General features: G+C 45.1%; 2 protein-coding genes across 2 annotated transcripts in view; one reads left to right on the forward strand and one right to left on the reverse strand.

The window, feature by feature from the left end:
* LOC135529349 (conserved oligomeric Golgi complex subunit 1-like) overlaps positions 1-14,478 on the reverse strand; it is a 41,966-nt gene extending 27,488 nt beyond the window's left edge. The window contains 9 exon segments of the mRNA XM_064958132.1: positions 1,830-2,202; positions 3,386-3,505; positions 3,508-3,604; positions 7,905-8,061; positions 8,695-8,871; positions 11,221-11,402; positions 12,282-12,415; positions 12,757-12,867; positions 14,038-14,478. Of these exon segments, the coding sequence (XP_064814204.1) occupies positions 1,830-2,202; positions 3,386-3,505; positions 3,508-3,604; positions 7,905-8,061; positions 8,695-8,871; positions 11,221-11,402; positions 12,282-12,415; positions 12,757-12,867; positions 14,038-14,346 (1,660 nt within the window). The 5' untranslated portion in view covers positions 14,347-14,478.
* Positions 14,479-14,682: 204 nt separating this feature from the next.
* LOC135529348 (small integral membrane protein 22-like) lies at positions 14,683-20,852 on the forward strand. The gene is made up of 4 exons (XM_064958131.1): positions 14,683-14,962; positions 16,309-16,481; positions 16,550-16,617; positions 20,218-20,852. The coding sequence occupies exons 2-4, from the start codon at positions 16,352-16,354 to the stop codon at positions 20,263-20,265; spliced, it is 246 nt and encodes an 81-aa protein (XP_064814203.1). The 5' UTR covers positions 14,683-14,962; positions 16,309-16,351; the 3' UTR covers positions 20,266-20,852.
* Positions 20,853-23,833: the final 2,981 nt, after the last annotated feature.

A 23,833-nucleotide genomic window follows, 5' to 3' on the forward strand; every position in this document is an offset into this window, starting at 1 on the left:
GGAGGAGGTGGTAGAGGGGAGGAAGTGGAGATGGAGGAGGTGGTAGAGGGGGGTGTGGAGGAGGAGATGGAGGAGGTGGTAGAGGGGGAGGAAGTGGAGATGGAGGAGGTGGTAGAGGGGGAGGAAGTAGAGATGGAGGAGGTGGTAGAGGGGGAGGAGGCGATGGTAGAGGGGGAGGAGGAGATGGAGGAGGTGGTAGAGGAGATGGAGATGTCGGTGGTAGAGGGGGAGATAGAGGAGATGGAGGAGATGGTAGAGGGGGAGGAGGAGATGGAGGAGATGGTAGAGGGGGAGGAAGAGGAGATGGAGGAGGAGATGGTAGAGGGGGAGGAGGAGATGGAGAAGGTGGTAGAGGGGGAGGTAGAGGAGATGGAGGAGGAGATGGAGGAGATGGTAGAGGGGGAGGAGGAGATGGAGGAGATGGTAGAGGAGGAGATGGAGGAGATGGTAGAGGGGGGGGAGGAGATGGAGGAGATGGAGAAGGTGGTAGAGGAGGAGATGGAGGTGGTAGAGGGGGAGGTAGAGGAGATGGAGGAGGAGATGGTAGAGGGGGAGGTAGAGGAGATGGAGGAGGAGGAGATGGTAGAGGGGGAGGAGGAGACGGAGGAGATGGAGGAGATGGAGAAGGTGGTAGAGGAGGAGACGGAGGAGATGGAGGAGATGTAGAAGGTGGTAGAGGAGGAGACGGAGGAGGAGGGGATGGAGGAGATGGTAGAGGGGGAGGAGGGGATGGAGGAGGTGGTAGAGGGGGAGGTAGTAGTGGAGGTGGTAGAGGGAGAGGTGGTAGTAGAGGTGGGAGGTGGAGGAGGAGGAAGAGGAGGAGGAAGAGGAGGAGGTAGAGGAGGAGGTAGAGGAGGAGGTAGAGGAGGAGGTAGAGGAGGAGGTAGAGGAGGATGTAGAGGAGGATGTAGAGGAGGAGGTAGAGGAGGTGGTAGAGGTGGAGGAGGAGATGGAGGAGGTGGTAGAGGAGGAGGTAGAGGAGGTGGTAGAGGTGGAGGAGGAGATGGAGGAGGTGGTAGAGGGAGAGGTAGTAGTAGAGGTGGGAGGTGGAGGAAGAGGAGGAGGTTGCAAATAAATTAATTAGCAAATAAATTCATAAAAAAATCTTACAATGTGATTTTCTGGATTTTTTTTCTTCTCATTTTGTCTGTCATAGTTGAAGAGTACCTATGATGAAAATTACATGCCTCTCATCTTTGTAAGTGGGAGAACTTGCACAATTGGTGGCTGACTAAATACTTTTTTGCCCCACTGTACCTGTGTTATCAGAGGGCAGGTATTCCATCTGTCTCACTACCTGTGTTATCAGAGGACAGGTAATCCATCTGTCTCACTACCTGTGTTATCAGAGGACAGGTAATCCGTCTGTCTCCCTACCTGTGTTATCAGAGGACAGGTAATCCGTCTGTCTCCCTACCTATGTTATCAGAGGACAGGTATTCCGTCTGTCTCCCTACCTGTGTTATCAGAGGACAGGTAATCCGTCTGTCTCCCTACCTATGTTATCAGAGGACAGGTATTCCGTCTGTCTCCCTACCTGTGTTATCAGAGGACAGGTAATCCGTCTGTCTCCCTACCTGTGTTATCAGAGGACAGGTAATCCATCTGTCTCCCTACCTGTGTTATCAGAGGACAGGTAGTGATGCAGGTATTCCGTCTGTCTCCCTACCTGTGTTATCAGAGGACAGGTATTCCATCTGTCTCCCTACCTGTGTTATCAGAGGACAGGTATTCCATCTGTCTCCCTACCTGTGTTATCAGAGGACAGGTATTCCGTCTGTCTCCCTACCTGTGTTATCAGAGGACAGGTATTCCGTCTGTCTCCCTACCTGCGTTATCAGAGGGCAGGTAGTGCTGCAGGTCATCCAGTCGGTCTCTGAGAGCAGCATCCAGTGATGAACAGAAGATCTGGACACAGGGTGTCAGGGCCTGAGTCTTCATGGACAGGCCGCTCCGGTGCTGTGGCCCCCGTTGGGATACACTGACCCAGGCCGCGTCGCTCAGTAGGTCCCCCTGGGCCTCGGACCACAGGAAGGAGGCCACGTCTGCCTCGTAGAGAGCACCTCGGCTGGGGAGGGGAGGGCTGGAGCCTGGCGGACCGGGGCCTGGAGGGGTGGGATGGCCCTCTAGATCTCGAAGGGCAGAGGAGAGGAGCTGTCTGCAGCTGGTGGAGATAGTCTCTGTACCCTCCTGGGTGATCGCCTGGGGGAGAGAATGGAAGAAGAGGGGGAGATGGAGAACGGGAGAATTAAGGGAGCAGAAGATAGAAGGGGAGAGAGAGAAAGGAGGGAGGAAGATGGAAGACGGGGGGAGGGGGAGAGGAACGGGAGATAAGGGAGCAGAAGATAGAGAGAGGGGAGAGAGAGAAAGGAGGGAGGAAGATGGAAGACGGGGGGGGGATGGAGAACGGGAGAATTAAGGGAGCAGAAGATAGAGAGAAGGGAGAGATAGAGAAAGGAGGGAGGAAGATGGAAGACGGGGGGATGGAGGGGAGAATTAAGGGAGCAGAAGATAGAGAGAAGGGGAGAGATAGAAAGGAGGGAGGAAGATGGAAACGGGGGGGGGATGGAGAACGGGAGATAGAGAGAAGCAGAGATAGAAAGGAGAGAAGATGGAAGACGGGGGGAGATGGAGAACGGGAGAATTAAGGAGCAGAAGATAGAGAGAAAGGAGAGATAGAAAGGAGGGAGGAAGATGGAAGACGGGGGGGAGATGGAGAACGGGAGATAGAGAGAAGGGGGAGAGATAGAAAGGGAGCAGAAGATAGAGAAGGGGAGGAAGATAAAGGGAGATGGAAGAGAGAGAATTAAGGGGCAGAGAGAGAAAGGAGAGAGAGAAGATGGAAGAAGATGGAAGACGGGGGGAGAAAGGAGATATGAGAGAGAGACAGAGGGAGAGGAAACAGACAGACACAGTGAGCAGATTAGAACTATTCTGGAGAGGAGAATTAGTTTACTAGATTAGCTGGAAGACAGAAGTCAGCTGTAGCTACTAGCTAGTTAAATCGGCAGGTTAAACCGGTTGTCCTGTTTCTAACAGGTTCCCCACTGTCTGCATGGGAACAGCTCAATGTAATGAGAGGAGCAGGGTGTATAGAATACACACGACTAGAGAATAATATTAACAACAACAGCTAAACTGTCAGCGCTCCTTTCTATTTTATAACATGGACACAGATTAGTCCTAGACTGAAAGGCCTGGTCAACAGAGATTCTCCATAGAAGGTGCTACTTCCTCCAGGACTAATGTGGTGCACCACTCACTTCCTTCCAAGTGTCCACAATCAAAGCCCGGGGACGAGGCCTGGGTCTCGTTAATCTAAACCTAGATTAAGACTAGCTTTGATCTGTGTCCTGGAAACGGGACTGGGAGTGTAGCTAGTTACCTGCAGGCGTTGTAGGAAGAGCTGCTGTAGGAAGTCCTCCCACAGCGCTAGCTGGGCGCAATCTAACAACAGCCGCTGGCAGATGAAGCTCCAGTGTTGACTGATGGAGTCGGTGGAGACTGGAGGTCCCACACAGCATCTCTGATGGAGGCTAGGCCCTTCAGACTGTTCACATAGACCAGCAGACTGCTGACACCATTACAGATGTCCTCCTTACAGCTGGGAGAAACAATACAACATGACAACAACCCTAACCAGACTGCTGACTCTGTTACAGACGTCCTCCTTACAGCTGGGAGAAACAATAAAACATGACAACAACCCTAACCAGACTGCTGACTCTGTTACAGCTGGGAGAAACAATACAACATGATAACAACCCTAACCAGACTGCTGACTCTGTTACAGCTGGGAGAAACAATACAACATGATAACAACCCTAACCAGACTGCCGTCTCTGTTACAGCTGGGAGAAACAATACAACATGATAACAACCCTAACCAGACTGCTGACTCTGTTACAGCTGGGAGAAACAATACAACATGATAACAACCCTAACCAGACTGCTGACTCTGTTACAGCTGGGAGAAACAATACAACATGATAACAACCCTAACCAGACTGCTGACTCTGTTACAGCTGGGAGAAACAATACAACATGATAACAACCCTAACCAGACTGCCGACTCTGTTACAGCTGGGAGAAACAATACAACATGATAACAACCCTAACCAGACTGCCGTCTCTGTTACAGCTGGGAGAAACAATACAACATGATAACAACCCTAACCAGACTGCCGTCTCTGTTACAGCTGGGAGAAACAATACAACATGATAACAACCCTAACCAGACTGCTGACTCTGTTACAGCTGGGAGAAATAAAACAACATGACAACAACCCTAACCAGACTGCTGACTCTGTTACAGCTGGGAGAAATAAAACAACATGACAACAACCCTAACCAGACTGCTGACTCTGTTACAGACGTCCTCCTTCCAGCTGGGATGAGAATGAAAAGACGAGTTATAGAGTCTGGCTGAATGCCAATTCACCTGCTTTCCCCCCATCTACACGTTCACGTGTTCAGGACAACCCAGGGTATCATTGTGTTCAGGACAACCCAGGGTATCATTGTGTTCAGGACAACCCAGGGTATCATTGTGTTCAGGACAACCCAGGGTATCATTGCGTTCAGGACAACCCAGGGTATCAGTGTGTTCAGGACAACCCAGGGTATCAGTGTGTTCAGGACAACCCAGGGTATCAGTGTGTTCAGGACAACCCAGGGTATCAGTGTGTTCAGGACAACCCAGGGTATCAGTGTGTTCAGGACAACCCAGGGTATCAGTGTGTTCAGGACAACCCAGGGTATCAGTGTGTTCAGGACAACCCAGGGTATCAGTGTGTTCAGGACAACCCAGGGTATCAGGCTCATTGTGTTCAGGACAACCCAGGGTATCATTGTGTTCAGGACAACCCAGGGTATCAGGCTCATTGTGTTCAGGACAACCCAGGGTATCAATCTCATTGTGTTCAGGACAACCCAGGGTATCAATCTCATTGTGTTCAGGACAACCCAGGGTATCAATCTCATTGTGTTCAGGACAACCCAGGGTATCAGGCTCAGGGTATCAACCGTAGTGATCATCAACATGAGTTTGATGATGTGGAAATGTGAAGTGCACATTTGGACTCACAGGTATTTGGCTTGTAGGACATCAAAGCAGTATTTATTATAGTCCTCAACGTCTCATCTTTTTAAATACATTTGAGTCCTCTTCATTCACAGCATTTCCTTCACTCGGTCAACAAAACATTTACAAAAGTTGCCCAATTAGGGGCAGGGATGGGGACAACTTCTGGTCACGTACGGGGCTCTAGTTCATAACGGCTGTCAGTCAAAACCCATACAGAGCCTGAGGTCTGACGTCATGTATAGCATGTTACTGAACAGCCACTGAGGTCTGACGTCATGTATAGCATGTTACTGTACAGACACTGAGCTCTGACGTCATGTATAGCATGTTACTGTACAGACACTGAGCTCTGACGTCATGTATAGCATGTTACTGAACAGACACTGAGCTCTGACGTCATGTATAGCATGTTACTGTACAGAGCCTGAGGTCTGACGTCATGTATAGCGTGTTACTGTACAGCCACTGAGCTCTGACGTCATGTATAGCATGTTACTGTACAGACACTGAGCTCTGACGTCATGTATAGCGTGTTACTGTACAGCCACTGAGCTCTGACGTCATGTATAGCATGTTACTGAACACTGAGCTCTGTCATGTATAGCATGTTACTGTACAGACACTGAGCTCTGACGTCATGTATAGCATGTTACTGTACAGACACTGAGCTCTGACGTCATGTATAGCATGTTACTGAACAGACACTGAGCTCTGACGTCATGTATAGCATGTTACTGTAGACACTGAGGTCTGACGTCATGTATAGCATGTTACTGTACAGACACTGAGCTCTGACGTCATGTATAGCATGTTACTGTACAGACACTGAGGTCTGACGTCATGTATAGCATGTTACTGAACAGACACTGAGCTCTGACGTCATGTATAGCATGTTACTGTACAGACACTGAGCTCTGACGTCATGTATAGCGTGTTACTGTACAGACACTGAGCTCTGATGTCATGTATAGCGTGTTACTGTACAGCCACTGAGCTCTGACATCATGTATAGCATGTTACTGAACACTGAGCTCTGACGTCATGTATAGCATGTTACTGAACACTGAGCTCTGACGTCATGTATAGCATGTTACTGAACAGACACTGAGCTCTGACGTCATGTATAGCGTGTTACTGAACAGACACTGAGCTCTGACGTCATGTATAGCATGTTACTGTACAGACACTGAGCTCTGACGTCATGTATAGCATGTTACTGTACAGACACTGAGCTCTGACGTCATGTATAGCATGTTACTGTACAGACACTGAGCTCTGACGTCATGTATAGCATGTTACTGTACAGACACTGAGCTCTGACGTCATGTATAGCATGTTACTGAACACTGAGCTCTGGCGTCGTATAGCATGTTATGTATAGCATGTTACTGTACAGACACTGAGGTCTGACGTCATGTATAGCATGTTACTGAACAGACACTGAGCTCTGACGTCATGTATAGCATGTTACTGTACAGACACTGAGCTCTGACGTCATGTATAGCATGTTACTGTACAGACACTGAGCTCTGACGTCATGTATAGCGTGTTACTGAACAGACACTGAGGTCTGACGTCATGTATAGCATGTTACTGTACAGACACTGAGCTCTGACGTCATGTATAGCATGTTACTGTACAGACACTGAGGTCTGACGTCATGTATAGCATGTTACTGTACAGACACTGAGCTCTGATGTCATGTATAGCATGTTACTGTACAGACACTGAGCTCTGACGTCATGTATAGCATGTTACTGTACAGCCACTGAGGTCCAATTGAGGGGTTTTTCAGTGTTCAAATCTGCCATGTTCAACCCCCTATACGGGTAGGAGTGTAAAGGGCTACCTGCTACCGAGGTTTACAATGACAGGGGATTTGTTCATTTGACTTCAGGCTTGTTTAAATTATTTATAAGTGGAAAATGAATGACATCATTCAAGTCAAGAGTGTGTCCCCAAGTTGAAGGGTTTATCAACTCCCTCGCCACTGTCTGGAACAGGGGCGGCAGTGTAGCCTAGTGGTTAGACTAGTAACCGAAAGGTTGCAAGTTCAAATCCCCGAGCTGACAAGGTACAAAATCTGTCGTTCTGCCCCTGAACAGGCAGTTAACCCACTGTTCCTAGGCCGTCATTGAAAATAAGAATTTGTTCTTAACTGACTTGCCTAGTAAAATAAAGGTAAATAAATAACATATTTCAACCCGTGGGCCCTGATCGCGTCTGGTGTGGATGGACAAACATCAACCTGCGGACCCATACACGCGTGTGCCTCCCCTTCCAGTCAGCATGTGAGAGTTCAGTTTGGGTTGATTTGGTTCCCAGAGCAGATCTAGTTCCTGAAGAAGCTGGTCATTTTCTGGTCCCAGATCAGACTCTCCTTAATAATCTTATTCTCGTTCTACAGCCGACTATATTGATATTGAATATCAGTTGTTGAAATTAAAGGGCATTGATTGGCTGAAATATGGCAGCTGTTTCTATATGCAAAGTAAAGGGTATTGATTGGCTGAAATATGGCAGCTGTTTCTATATGCAAAAGTAAAGGGTATTGATTGGCTGAAATATGGCAGCTGTTTCTATATGCAAAAGTAAAGGGTATTGATTGGCTGAAATATGGCAGCTGTTTCTATATGCAAAGTAAAGGGTATTGATTGGCTGAAATATGGCAGCTGTTTCTATATGCAAAGTAAAGGGTATTGATTGGCTGAAATATGGCAGCTGTTTCTATATGCAAAAGTAAAGGGTATTGATTGGCTGAAATATGGCAGCTGTTTCTATATGCAAAGTAAAGGGTATTGATTGGATGAGGACTTACGTGTTGATCCACTGCTGTAGGGTGTCTCTGAGCTGCTCTCTCTGGATTGGCTGAGCCAGGGTTCTGAGCGCGGGCTGGAACTCAGCGATGGAAGAGGGGAGGTACTTGAACCAGCTTCCTGTACTCACCTCCTCCTGAAGGACACGCCTCCCTTTACCTGGACAACAGGTGAGACCGGAAGGACAGATTACCACAGAGATGTCAACAGTTCTATAATTCAGCAATAAGGCCCACAGGGGGTGTGGTGCATTGGCCATATACCACAACCCCCCAAGGTGCATTAATGCTATTATAAACTGTTTACCAACAAACATCTAACAGTAAACAAGTATTTGTGTGTCTTTACAACATACCCATGGTATATTGTTGGATATACACACAGCTGAAACACTGTTTCAGATCATCAGCATCCAGGACCCAAACTCCTCGGTTTATAATTGGTATTCAAATTCGAAAGTCAATATTGTCGAAAGTCAATATCCCTCAGAGAGGATTGGATAGGTGTATGCAACATGGTGACAATTATACCCGGCCAATCTAATGTAATACGCTTATATCTAATCTATATATATATATATATATATATATATATATATAATCTAACACTTATATAGTCTTATCAAAGTTAGGGGCTCCAGATCAGTTTGGGACTAAAATGGGATGAAAGTAGGTCATTGTAAATAAGCATTATCTTAACTGACTTGCCTAGTTAAATAAAGGTTAAATAAAAAATAAATAAAGTACTTTTTCTTCTTCAACCATTTCTTGCAAGTTATCATAGGTAATGTACCTGTAGGTGTGGTGGAAGTGACGTTCTCCAGAGTGGTGAAGAGGAGGCCGGAGCTCAGCCCTCCGTCCCCCAGCCGGGGACTCCCTTCTGGGGCTACGTAGAAGACAGCGTAGGCCTGGTACAGAGTGGTCACCAGCAGCTCTACCAGGCTACACACCTGGGCCTTAATACCAGCACCTGGGACACACACAGACATGGCTGTCAACCTGAACCACACATCAAAACACCACACCGGTCCACTGAACAGAGATGAGGAAGTTAAATGGTTTTCACAAACAATCCAAGCATGATGGAAGTGTGATAACAGGACATGTTGACTTGGAGAGGAAGTGTGATAACAGGGCATGTTGACTTGGAGAGGAAGTGTGATAACAGGGCATGTTGGGTGGAAGTGTGATAACAGGGCATGTTGGGTGGAAGTGTGATAACAGGGCATGTTGGGTGGAAGTGTGATAACAGGGCATGTTGGGTGGAAGTGTGATAACAGGGCATGTTGGGTGGAAGTGTGATAACAGGGCATGTTGGGTGGAAGTGTGATAACAGGGCATGTTGGGTGGAAGTGTGATAACAGGGCATGTTGGGTGGAAGTGTGATAACAGGGCATGTTGGGTGGAAGTGTGATAACAGGACATGTTGACTGGAAGTGTGATAACAGGACATGTTGACTTGGAGAGGAAGTGTGATAACAGGGCATGTTGACTTGGAGAGGAAGTGTGATAACAGGGCATGTTGACTTGGAGATGAAGTGTGATAACAGGGCATGTTGACTTGTAGTGGAAGTGTGATAACAGGACATGTTGGGTGGAAGTGTGATAACAGGACATGTTGACATGGAGAGGAAGTGTGATAACAGGGCATGTTGACTTGGAGAGGAAGTGTGATAACAGGACATGTTGACTTGGAGAGGAATGTGATAACAGGACATGTTGACTTGGATGGAAGTGTGATAACAGGGCATGTTGACATGGAGAGGAAGTGTGATAACAGGGCATGTTGGGTGGAAGTGTGATAACAGGGCATGTTGACTTGGAGAGGAAGTGTGATAACAGGGCATGTTGACTTGGAGAGGAAGTGTGATAACAGGACATGTTGACTTGGAGAGGAAGTGTGATAACAGGGCATGTTGACTTGGAGAGGAAGTGTGATAACAGGGCATGTTGACTTGGAGAGGAAGTGTGATAACAGGGCATGTTGACTTGGAGAGGAAGTGTGATAACAGGGCATGTTGACTTGGAGAGGAAGTGTGATAACAGGGCATGTTGACTTGGAGAGGAAGTGTGATAACAGGGCATGTTGACTTGGAAGGAAGTGATAACAGGCATGTTGACTTGGAGAGGAAGTGTGATAACAGGGCATGTTGACTTGGAGAGGAAGTGTGATAACAGGGCATGTTGACTTGGAGAGGAAGTGTGATAACAGGGCATGTTGACTTGGAGAGGAAGTGTGATAACAGGGCATGTTGACTTGGAGAGGAAGTGTGATAACAGGGCATGTTGACTTGGAGAGGAAGTGTGATAAAGGGCAGGGCATGTTGACTTGGAGAGGAAGTGTGATAACAGGGCATGTTGACTTGGAGAGGAAGTGTGATAACAGGGCATGTTGACTTGGAGAGGAAGTGTGATAACAGGGCATGTTGACTGATGGCATGTTGACTTGGAGAGGAAGTGTGATAACAGGGCATGTTGACTTGGAGAAGTGTGATAACAATGTTGTTGACTTGGAGAGGAAGTGTGATAACAGGGCATGTTGACTTGGGAGAGTGTGATAAAGGACATGTTGACTTGGAAGGGTGTGATAACAATGATGGAGAGGAAGTGTGATAACAGGGCATGTTGACTTGTTGTAGGATATGACTTGGAGAGGAAGTGTGATAACAGGGCATGTGTGATTGTGTCAAGGCTGTAATATGTTGTATTGTGTTGTATGATATGTTGTGTTGTGTATTGTGTAGGATGTTATGTATGGTGTTGTGTTGTGTATTGTGTAGAATGTTGTGTATTGTGTAGGATGTTGTGTATGGTGTTGCATTGTGTTGTGTATTGTGTAGGATGTTGTGTAGGGTGTTGCATTGTGTTGTATTGTGTAGGATGTTGTGTTGTATTGTGTTGTGTAGGATGTTGTATTGTGTTGTGTATTGTGTAGGATGTTATGTATGGTGTTGCATTGTGTTGTGTATTGTGTAGGATGTTGTGTAGGGTGTTGTGTAGGATGCTGTGTTACGTATTGTGTTGGATGATATGTTGTGTATTGTGTAGAAAGTATGGTGTGGTATTGTATTGTGGTACAGTGGTATATACTAGTACCATGTTGTGGCTGGTTGTATTGTGTAGGAAGTATGTGTGGTATTGTATTGTGGTATAGCGGTATATACTAGTACCATGTTGTGGCTGGTTGTATTGTGTAGGAAGTATGGTGTGGTATTGTATTGTGGTACAGTAGTATATACTAGTACCATGTTGTGACTGGTTGTATTGTGTAGAAAGTATGTGTGGTATTGTATTGTGGTACAGCGGTATATACTAGTACCATGCTGTGGCTGGTTGAGTAGCTGTTGGATAGAGGCCTTCCTAGCCAGGAGGAAGTCAGCCAGGGCCTGACGTGGAGAGCTGTCCTCGAGGAGCATGGTGGACACTAGGGCCTCAGCGATGGCTTGGTCAGACACCGCCCGACCACGCAGGACTGACTTACTGTCCAGCAAAATGGTGGATCTGGGAGGGGGGTAGAAGGGAGAGAGAGAGTGCTCCTATATTGAATGTGGTGCTCCTATATTGAATGTGGTGCTCCTATACTGGTGGTGCTCCTATATTGAACGTGGTGCTCCTATATTGAACGTGGTGCTCCTATATTGAACGTGGTGCTCCTATATTGAACGTGGTGCTCCTATATTGAACGTGGTGCTCCTATATTGAACGTGGTGCTCCTATATTGAACGTGGTGCTCCTATATTGAACGTGGTGCTCCTATATTGAATGTGGTGCTCCTATATTGAATGTGGTGCTCCTATATTGAATGTGGTGCTCCTATACTGGTGGTGCTCCTATATTGAACGTGGTGCTCCTATATTGAACGTGGTGCTCCTATATTGAACGTGGTGCTCCTATATTGAACGTGGTGCTCCTATATTGAACGTGGTGCTCCTATATTGAACGTGGTGCTCCTATATTGAATGTGGTGCTCCTATATTGAACGTGGTGCTCCTATATTGAACGTGGTGCTCCTATATTGAACGTGGTGCTCCTATATTGAATGTGGTGCTCCTATATTGAATGTGGTGCTCCTATATTGAATGTGGTGCTCCTATATTGAATGTGGTGCTCCTATATTGAATGTGGTGCTCCTATACTGGTGGTGCTCCTATATTGAATGTGGTGCTCCTATATTGAACGTGGTGCTCCTATATTGAACGTGGTGCTGCTATATTGAACGTGGTGCTCCTATATTAAACGTGGTGCTCCTATATTAAACGTGGTACTCCTATATTAAATGTGGTGCTCCTAGCCCTGCTGAGGTAGGCTCTTCAATTTCACAGTAAATCCAGATTTGATAATCGTCTCCCTCATCCAAAATTACATCACGGTGACATTCACCTGAAGTGTCCAGCAGCAGCCACCTGCCTGACCAGGATGGGGAAGCGGGCGAGGACGGGGCTGTACTGTGGTCCTCCAGCCTCCAGGTGGAGCTGTCTGTGCAGGTGGCAGCAGAGCAGGTAGAGCTGTGTGGCCTGCAGCAAAAAGGGTGGTAAACCAGGGAGAGGCTATAAGGGTATTTCTGACCAGCATCCCATTGACAGCCCAACTACCCAAACTCTAAAACTGACAGTAACCTCATTTTAACCAATTCTGAAATTAAATAATCGGTTGGCTGGTCAGGAGTGTTCATTAAACCAAGAGTTAGCTCGTTAGCATTAGCAGTGCCCTATGATGTGGGTTTACATACATCATTGGCCATATCCAGCTAGTATTAGCAACAACGGCTAAGTTTGATTTGATTTGGATTTAAGTAAGCCATGTCTTCCTATGGGAAATGCTAACAGTCCACTGTCTTAGTAATAAGTGTCTTTACCTGCAGGTACTGAGAGGCCTCCATGGAACTCCAGATCCTCTCTGGGATCTCCAGCAGCAGCTTGATCTGAGAGGCCATGGTGTAGAACCTCTCCTGGGACTGCCTCTGGACCTGGTGTGAAAAGAGAGAGAGAGAATCACAGGGATACACAGTGAGTGATCTGAGAGGCCATGGTGTAGAACCTCTCCTGGGACTGCCTCTGGACCTGGTGTGAAAAGAGAGAGAGAGAATCACAGGGATACAAAGGTGTAGAACCTCTCCTGGGATCTGGACCTGGTGAGAGAGAGAGAATCACAGTGAGTGATCTGAGAGGCCATGGTGTAGAACCTCTCCTGGGACTGCCTCTGGACCTGGTGTGAAAAGAGAGAGAGAGAATCACAGGGATACACAGTGAGTGATCTGAGAGGCCATGGTGTAGAACCTCTCCTGGGACTGCCTCTGGACCTGGTGTGAAAAAAGAGAGAGAGAGAATCACAGGGATACACAGTGAGTGATCTGAGAGGCCATGGTGTAGAACCTCTCCTGGGACTGCCTCTGGACCTGGTGTGAAAAGAGAGAGAGAGAATCACAGGGATACACAGTGAGTGATCTGAGAGGCCAATGTGTAGAACCTCTCCTGGGACTTGATGGGAGAGCTGGCCTAAGACAGGCTACATTACATACATAAATACAGGGACAGGCAGAGAGACAATCACACAGAGATATAGGGTGTAGTAAATATTGAAACCCACACAGATATACCCATCATTAACATATACCATTCATCTCACAACGGGTGGAACCTGTCGGAGTCTAATCACACATCCCAAACCGTCCAGAAGGGATCGGGGAATGGTATCCTGCAGAACAGTTTGCTGTCGGGGTCTAATCACACATCCCAAACCGTCCAGAAGGGATCGGGGAATGGTATCCTGCAGAACAGTTTGCTGTCGGGGTCTAATCACACATCCCAAACCGTCCAGAAGGGATCGGGGAATGGTATTCTGCAGAACAGTTTGCTATCGGGGTCTAATCACACATCCCAAACCGTCCAGAAGGGATCGGGGAATGGTATCCTGCAGAACAGTTTGCTATCGGGGTCTAATCACACATCCCAAACCGTCCAGAAGGGATCGGGGAATGGTATTCTGCAGAACAGTTTGCTATCGGGGTCTAATCACACATCCCAAACCGTCCAGAAGGGATCGGGGAATGGTATTCTGCAGAACAGTTTGCTATCTAAATCAACAGAACGAGTTAGCCATCACCACCGCTCGTTAGCTTCACAATGGAGCCACATACTTCTTCTTTGCTGTTGCTTTGGGGAACGCTTTTCCCCTGTTTCAGCTTGTGGCAATAGCGGTGCATGTCCTGGATGGACGTAACTACGCTCTCCGAACACTGACGCATCTCTCCGATGGTGTCGGCGGCGTCGATCAAATCGCGGTACCGCTCGCCCACCATCTGACGAAGTTCCTCCTTCTTGTGCTCGATCTCTCCGCGGACATTCCGCTCGATGCCGCGTATCTCCTCGGTGTTGTACCGCTCGAACAGAACCGTCGGGTCTCGGATATCCGAAACCCGGAGAGATTGAGCAGGAACCACGGCCATCGCAGCTGAGCTTCGCTGTAAGCGAAATGCCAACCTGAAGGATCTACAACCCGGAAGACGGAGAGAAACTCACTTCCACGTAAACAATGCACCAGAGGTGAAAAACGGAAAATGAGGAGCCGGGAAAGTAACAGCGCCTCATACGGAACTACTATGTTACTACAACACATCATATGACCGAAACTAAACCTGACACAATATTGATATTCCTTGAATTATGTAAATCAGCTGGTTTACGATATAAAAAAAAAATACATTTATAATTTACTGCAATGAAAACAGAAATGTAGCCATGACAAATGCTACTTTTATATACATGCGTCACACATATGAATTGTTCTGACTTTATTTCCTCCAGTCACATCATAAACGTTTCCTTTGAAAAGACATGGCCAAGAGCAATGGTGGAAATGACTGGCAGTATCTCCAACATTCGGTAAGTCCATGATCACGATACACCTTTACATCTACTTGGAGGAAATGAAGCAGGATTCAAACGACCTTCCCTTGCCCCATGCAAATCAGTGTACAGTGACTCACGCAGCGACAGGTGCGTCAGTCGGGCAGGTACCCGGAAGAAGAGAGAACAAAAAACAGGAGCTTGTTCGAGTTACAGGTACAATGAACTTCGGAAAAATATATAGAAACGTGTTTGATTACTACCGAAAATATGAGTTTACTGTAATTGTTTATGTTCAAGTGAAGTCAGATATATAGGTAATCTTGGAATATTCTTTAAAGGTGAAAGTCAGTCAAACACGAACGATAATGATGTTGGTCTTGTGTTAAAGACGTTAAAAGCAAATAGTGTCATTTTTAGATGTAAAATAGAGTCTGTATTTGGCTAGTTGATCTATATCTCATCATAGTAGTCTATGTGAAAGTGATCCGGAGAAAAGTACTGTGTCTAGGGCAGAGCAGGTACTGAACTCTGATCCAGTTTATGAGGTACATTCAAAATGCAGCATGATCTCCCTTACAATGAAATAACATATTGGTTTTGGTTTTAGGCCTACTTTATAGACCGACATAGTCAGTCAGTCAGCTGCATTGTGATTGTCTATAGAGAATTACCACACATGTCTCTTCTCCCAGTGTGTCCTGTACTAACCCTGACTGGTACAGTTATGGACCAGAGAAACCTTGTGGTCTATATCAGAACCACGTCTCTTCTCCCAGTGTGTCCTGTACTAACCCTGACCGGTACAGTTATGGACCAGAGAAACTTTGTAGTCTATATCAGAACCACGTCTCTTCTCCCAGTGTGTCCTGTACTAACCCTGTACAGTTATGGACCAGAGAAACCTTGTAGTCTATATCAGTTCTCCCAGTGTGGTACTAACCCTGACTGGTACAGTTATGGAAAGAAACCTTGTAGTCTATATCAGAACCACGTCTCTTCTCCCAGTGGGTCCTGTACTAACCCTGACTGGTACAGTTATGGACCAGAGAAACCTTGTAGTCTATATCAGAACCACATCTCTTCTCCCAGTGTGTCCTGTACTAACCCTGACTGGTACAGTTATGGACCAGAGAAACCTTGTAGTCTATATCAGAACCACGTCTCTTCTCCCAGTGTGTCCTGTACTAACCCTGACTGGTACAGTCATGGACCAGAGAAACCTTGTAGTCTATATCAGAACCACGTCTCTTCTCCCAGTGGGTCCTGTACTAACCCTGACTGGTACAGTTATGGACCAGAGAAACCTTGTAGTCTATATCAGAACCACGTCTCTTCTCCCAGTGGGTCCTGTACTAACCCTGACTGGTACAGTTATGGACCAGAGAAACCTTGTGGTCTATATCAGAACCACGTCTCTTCTCCCAGTGTGTCCTGTACTAACCCTGACCGGTACAGTTATGGACCAGAGAAACCTTGTAGTCTATATCAGAACCACATCTCTTCTCCCAGTGTGTCCTGTATTTTATAATCATAATAAACCCTCTACTGTTCTTCTCCAGAGTGTTAAACCTTACTGAGACAAATTCTAGCCCAGCTATAGCCATGGACCAGAAGAGCCTACAGGAAGAGTTTAAGGATCAGTTTACAGACGTGGTGTCCAGACTGCAGTCTAAACAGCTGTTCCAGTCTGACTGGGATATCGCCTCCTTCGCTGTCTTCTTCATCTTCATCGGTAGGAATATACACACACACACACACACACATATGTACACAATTGACTGTCGATCTTGATCCTTTCAGGCATGGTTCTGCTGCTTGTTGTCCTGGTTCTGATCCGATGCTGTTGCTGCTGCTGCTGTGATGAACAGGTAATGTAGCAATCAATACAATCTAATGGCCTGTTTCTGTGAGAAATATGTGGTGTATATAGCCTGGTCTCAGATCTGTTGGTATCTATAGCCTGGTCTCAGATCTGTTGGTATCTATAGCCTGGTCTCAGATCTGTTGGTATCTATAGCCTGGTCTCAGATCTGTTGGTATCTATAGCCTGGTCTCAGATCTGTTGGTATCTATAGCCTGGTCTCAGATCTGTTGGTATCTATAGCCTGGTCTCAGATCTGTTGGTATCTATAGCCCGGTCTCAGATCTGTTGGTATCTATAGCCTGGTCCCAGATCTGTTGGTATCTATAGCCTGGTCTCAGATTTGTTGGTATCTATAGCCCGGTCTCAAATCTGTTGGAATCTATAGCCCGGTCTCAGATATGTTGATTTCTATAGCCTAGTCTCAGATCTGTTGGTATCTATAGCCTGGTCTCAGATCTGTTGGTATCTATAGCCTGGTCTCAGATCTGTTGGTATCTATAGCCTGGTCTCAGATCTGTTGGTATCTATAGCCTGGTCTCAGATCTGTTGGTATCTATAGCCTGGTCTCATATCTGTTGGTTTCTATAGCCCGGTCTCAAATCTGTTGGTATCTATAGCCTGGTCTCAGATCTGGTGCTCTTGTCAACAATGTTTGGTGTGAGTTGGCATGATAGCACACAGACTGGCACTCAGGCTGTGGTATACAGGACCACATTTCTGATATGTCAGCCACCCATAGTTTTAATGAGGGAGTTGTATTTGTTTGTTGTACATTTCAAATCACTTCAAAATGAAGCTGTGTCATTGACTCTATCCTGTCATGTATCATGGTCATTCAGATTCTATCGTATCATGTATCATGGTCATTCAGACTCTATCCTGTCTTGTATCATGGTCATTCAGACTCTATCCTGTCATGTATCATGGTCATTCAGACTCTATCCTGTCTTGTATCATGGTCATTCAGACTCTATCCTGTCTTGTATCATGGTCATTCAGACTCTATCCTGTCATGTATCATGGTCATTCAGACTCTATCCTGTCTTGTATCATGGTCATTCAGACTCTATCCTGTCTTGTATCATGGTCGTTCAGACTCTATCCTGTCTTGTATCATGGTCATTCAGACTCTATCCTGTCATGTAATGTATCATGGTCATTCAGACTCTATCCTGTCATGTGTCATGGTCATTCAGACTCTATCCTGTCATGTGTCATGGTCATTCAGACTCTATCCTGTCATGTATCATGGTCATTCAGACTCTATCCTGTCTTGCATCATGGTCATTCAGACTCTATCCTGTCATGTATCATGGTCATTCAGACTCTATCCTGTCATGTATCATGGTCATTCAGACTCTATCCTGTCATGTGTCATGTCATATGGTCATTCAGACTCTATCCTGTCATGTGTCATGGTCATTCAGACTCTATCCTGTCATGTGTCATGGTCATTCAGACTCTATCCTGTCATGTGTCATGGTCATTCAGACTCTATCCTGTCTTGTATCATGGTCATTCAGACTCTATCCTGTCATGTATCATGGTCATTCAGACTCTATCCTGTCATGGTCATTCAGACTCTATCCTGTCTTGTATCATGGTCGTTCAGACTCTATCCTGTCATGTATCATGGTCGTTCAGACTCTATCCTGTCATGTATCATGGTCATTCAGACTCTATCCTGTCATGTATCATGGTCGTTCAGACTCTATCCTGTCATGTATCATGGTCATTCAGACTCTATCCTGTCATGTATCATGGTCATTCAGACTCTATCCTGTCATGTATCATGGTCATTCAGACTCTATCCTGTCATGTATCATGGTCATTCAGACTCTATCCTGTCTTGTATCATGGTCATTCAGACTCTATCCTGTCATGTATCATGGTCATTCAGACTCTATCCTGTCATGGTCATTCAGACTCTATCCTGTCATGTATCATGGTCATTCAGACTCTATCCTGTCATGTAATGTATCATGGTCATTCAGACTCTATCCTGTCTTGTATCATGGTCATTCAGACTCTATCCTGTCATGTATCATGGTCATTCAGACTCTATCCTGTCATGTAATGTATCATGGTCATTCAGACTCTATCCTGTCTTGTATCATGGTCATTCAGACTCTATCCTGTCATGTATCATGGTCATTCAGACTCTATCCTGTCATGTTTCATGGTCATTCAGACTCTATCCTGTCTTGTATCATGGTCATTCAGACTCTATCCTGTCATGTATCATGGTCATTCAGACTCTATCCTGTCATGTTTCATGGTCATTCAGACTCTATCCTGTCTTGTATCATGGTCATTCAGACTCTATCCTGTCATGTTTCATGGTCATTCAGACTCTATCCTGTCTTGTATCATGGTCATTCAGACTCTATCCTGTCATGTATCATGGTCATTCAGACTCTATCCTGTCATGGTCATTCAGACTCTATCCTGTCATGTAATGTATCATGGTCATTCAGACTCTATCCTATCATGGTCATTCAGACTCTATCCTGTCATGTATCATGGTCATTCAGACTCTATCCTGTCATGTTTCATGGTCATTCAGACTCTATCCTGTCTTGTATCATGGTCATTCAGACTCTATCCTGTCTTGTATCATGGTCATTCAGACTCTATCCTGTCATGTATCATGGTCATTCAGACTCTATCCTGTCATGTTTCATGGTCATTCAGACTCTATCCTGTCTTGTATCATGGTCATTCAGACTCTATCCTGTCATGTATCATGGTCATTCAGACTCTATCCTGTCATGTTTCATGGTCATTCAGACTCTATCCTGTCATGTTTCATGGTCATTCAGACTCTATCCTGTCTTGTATCATGGTCATTCAGACTCTATCCTGTCATGTATCATGGTCATTCAGACTCTATCCTGTCATGTTTCATGGTCATTCAGACTCTATCCTGTCATGTTTCATGGTCATTCAGACTCTATCCTGTCTTGTATCATGGTCATTCAGACTCTATCCTGTCATGTATCATGGTCATTCAGACTCTATCCTGTCATGTTTCATGGTCATTCAGACTCTATCCTGTCTTGTATCATGGTCATTCAGACTCTATCCTGTCATGTCATGTATCATGGTCATTCAGACTCTATCCTGTCATGTATCATGGTCATTCAGACTCTATCCTGTCATGTATCATGGTCGTTCAGACTCTATCCTGTCATGGTCATTCAGACTCTATCCTGTCATGTATCATGGTCATTCAGACTCTATCCTGTCATGTCATGTATCATGGTCATTCAGACTCTATCCTGTCATGTTTCATGGTCATTCAGACTCTATCCTGTCTTGTATCATGGTCATTCAGACTCTATCCTGTCATGTTTCATGGTCATTCAGACTCTATCCTGTCATGTCATGTATCATGGTCGTTCAGACTCTATCCTGTCTTGTATCATGGTGAAGACCCATCCGTTTGAGTCAGTCCCATCCTACAATAGAGGGTGTTTTAGTGTGACCAGATTTAGCAGGGCTGTATCAAGGAGTCTGTGTCAGACAAGCGTTCACTGCATTTCCTCTGAATAAAGATGTTGAAAGATACATGATTTCCCCTCCTCTCTGTGTTTCCCAACAGCCGAGAAGACACAAAGTGGGTCATGAAAACTTTGGAATGGAGACCTGAAAAGAACATGGAACAGGATTGAAGATTCCACAATGACGACACTTAGACGATTAGTCCTTTTTTATAATACATTTTATTTGATGCACTTTAAAATTTGTACTTTTTAATCTGTGTGCCAAACCAAGAGTTGTATAACTTGTTTTCATTCTGGTTCCATCTATTTACTTTTGACTGTTGGAAAATGTTGCACTCCCTGTGGTAGCCCAGTTTAGCTGCCGTCTAATGGTGGAAGGTCATATGAATCAGTTTGTTTACTTGTTCCCTGCACGGCTAGCGGTTGTTGCTAGGACGCCAGAAAGGAGAGCAAGGTGAAAACAGTCTGGGTGTCACAACCAGAAGATAAAAGGGCTTTCACTAACGGTTCATGAAAAAGTAGGCACCAACTCTTTTGTGTAGTGGAATCAACGCGAGTTCAATGTTTTGTACTTTGTTTAACGTGTACTTTAAACTTAACTTCTTAAGTGTATGTAATGAGGAACAATAGATAATGTAGTAGTATTGATTCAATGACTTTAATGTAGTTAACAATATAATTCAATGTTGAAACATGTACTTTTTCAAATGATTAAATAATATTTTGTATTGAATCTGTCCTGATTGATTGACCCGAACACTGCTGTATAGCATCTCTTTATTGCACAGATAATAGATCATACAGTCCACAACATATACATGTATGCATCTCTAAATAGATTTTAAAACACTTGCAGTAATAATGATTTTTGTTCGACATTGGAATGGATCTTCACTTCACAGGGAATCATCAAAGGCAAAGTAACATAAGTGCAAAAATAAAAACACATTAAAATTAACTGATACAATGACGAATAACAGCCTAAGCGTCGAGGAGGCATGAACGTTTACCCTTCAAAAGCTGGGAATGTCCGTTGACCTTTATAGTCCTTGGAATGCCGCTCTCATGTCAAGGGTAGAGTCAGAAACCTTACGAGTTAATTTCCCTATGAAGAGTCACGGTAACTGTGTTTCATGTCACAAACGTATACTGCTGCCGAGTCGTGGAGTCTCCACAAAATAACAGTTTGGTTTACCCACAGAAAACAATCTGCTTGACCAATTTAGTTTCCAATACCTTTTTCACACTGCTGAGAAAACCAAGCTGGCCTGGTTACTCATTAGCCGTAGATGCTGGAACCGTGTAGGAGAAGACAGTGTTTGTATTGGTCCCTACCCAAATAAACCAGAAATTAAACATATCTTTTGGTCGCTATTATAGTGTGAAAAGGGTATAACTGGAGAGGAGGACCATTAGTTTTCAGTAACAAGAGAAGAGTTTCAGACTAAAACAACAACACAAGCTGATCCATAACGAGGTCCAACCTAGTTAGTACTATACAACAGGGAGGTCCAACCTAGTTAGTACTATACAACAGGGAGGTCCTAGTTAGTACTATACAACAGGGAGGTTCAACCTAGTTAGTACTATACAACAGGGAGGTTCAACCTAGTTAGTACTATACAACAGGGAGGTTCAACCTAGTTAGTACTATACAACAGGGAGGTCCTAGTTAGTACTATACAACAGGGAGGTCCTAGTTAGTACTATACAACAGGGAGGTCCTAGTTAGTACTATACAACAGGGAGGTCCTAGTTAGTACTATACAACAGGGAGGTCCTAGTTAGTTAGTACTATACAACAGGGAGGTCCTAGTTAGTTAGTACTATACAACAGGGAGGTCCTAGTTAGTTAGTACTATACAACAGGGAGGTCCTAGTTAGTACTATACAACAGGAGGTCCTAGTTAGTACTATACAACAGGGAGGTCCTAGTTAGTACTATACAACAGGGAGGTCCTAGTTAGTACTATACAACAGGGAGGTCCTAGTTAGTACTATACAACAGGGAGGTCCTAGTTAGTACTATACAACAGGGAGGTCCTAGTTAGTACTATACAACAGGGAGGTCCTAGTTAGTACTATACAACAGGGAGGTCCAAGTTAGTACTATACAACAGGGAGGTCCTAGTTAGTACTATACAACAGGAGGTCCTAGTTAGTACTATACAACAGGGAGGTCCTAGTTAGTACTATACAACAGGGAGGTCCAAGTTAGTACTATACAACAGGGAGGTCCTAGTTAGTACTATACAACAGGGAGGTCCTAGTTAGTACTATACAACAGGGAGGTCCTAGTTAGTACTATACAACAGGGAGGTCCTAGTTAGTACTATACAACAGGGAGGTTCAAGTTAGTACTATACAACAGGGAGGTCCTAGTTAGTACTATACAACAGGGAGGTCCAACCTAGTTAGTACTATACAACAGGGAGGTTCAACCTAGTTAGTACTATACAACAGGGAGGTCCAACCTAGTTAGTACTATACAACAGGGAGGTCCAACCTAGTTAGTACTATACAACAGGGAGGTCCAACCTAGTTAGTACTATACAACAGGGAGGTCCTAGTTAGTACTATACAACAGGGAGGTCCTAGTTAGTACTATACAACAGGGAGGTCCTAGTTAGTACTATACAACAGGGAGGTCCAACCTAGTTAGTACTATACAACAGGGAGGTCCAACCTAGTTAGTACTATACAACAGGGAGGTCCAACCTAGTTAGTACTATACAACAGGGAGGTCCAACCTAGTTAGTACTATACAACAGGGAGGTCCAACCTAGTTAGTACTATACAACAGGGAGGTCCAACCTAGTTAGTACTATACAACAGGGAGGTCAACCTAGTTAGTACTATACAACAGGGAGGTCCAAGTTAGTTAGTACTATACAACAGGGAGGTCCAACCTAGTTAGTACTATACAACAGGGAGGTCCAACCTAGTTAGTACTATACAACAGGGAGGTCCAACCTAGTTAGTACTATACAACAGGGAGGTCCAACCTAGTTAGTACTATACAACAGGGAGGTCCAACCTAGTTAGTACTATACAACAGGGAGGTCCAACCTAGTTAGTACTATACAACAGGGAGGTCCTACCTAGTTAGTACTATACAACAGGGAGGTTCAACCTAGTTAGTACTATACAACAGGGAGGTTCAACCTAGTTAGTACTATACAACAGGGAGGTTCAACCTAGTTAGTACTATACAACAGGGAGGTTCAACCTAGTTAGTACTATACAACAGGGAGGTTCAACCTAGTTAGTACTATACAACAGGGAGGTTCAACCTAGTTAGTACTATACAACAGGGAGGTCCTAGTTAGTACTATACAACAGGGAGGTCCAAGTTAGTACTATACAACAGGGAGGTCCAACCTAGTTAGTACTATACAACAGGGAGGTCCAACCTAGTTAGTACTATACAACAGGGAGGTCCAACCTAGTTAGTACTATACAACAGGGAGGTCCAACCTAGTTAGTACTATACAACAGGGAGGTCCAACCTAGTTAGTACTATACAACAGGGAGGTCCAACCTAGTTAGTACTATACAACAGGGAGGTCCAACCTAGTTAGTACTATACAACAGGGAGGTCCAACCTAGTTAGTACTATACAACAGGGAGGTCCTAGTTAGTACTATACAACAGGGAGGTCCAACCTAGTTAGTACTATACAACAGGGAGGTCCAACCTAGTTAGTACTATACA

This window comes from Oncorhynchus masou, unplaced genomic scaffold (genome assembly GCF_036934945.1).
Source record: "Oncorhynchus masou masou isolate Uvic2021 unplaced genomic scaffold, UVic_Omas_1.1 unplaced_scaffold_1140, whole genome shotgun sequence".
Taxonomy (NCBI): Eukaryota; Metazoa; Chordata; class Actinopteri; order Salmoniformes; family Salmonidae; genus Oncorhynchus; species Oncorhynchus masou.

Excerpts from the sequence above, each read along its gene's own strand:
- LOC135529348 (XM_064958131.1), top strand. The coding sequence starts at position 16,352 with ATGGACCAGAAGAGCCTACAGGAAGAGTTTAAGGATCAGTTTACAGAC. Across the intron at positions 16,482-16,549 it reads TGTCTTCTTCATCTTCATCG|GCATGGTTCTGCTGCTTGTT; the intron begins GTAGGAATATAC and ends TGATCCTTTCAG. Across the intron at positions 16,618-20,217 it reads GCTGCTGCTGTGATGAACAG|CCGAGAAGACACAAAGTGGG; the intron begins GTAATGTAGCAA and ends GTTTCCCAACAG.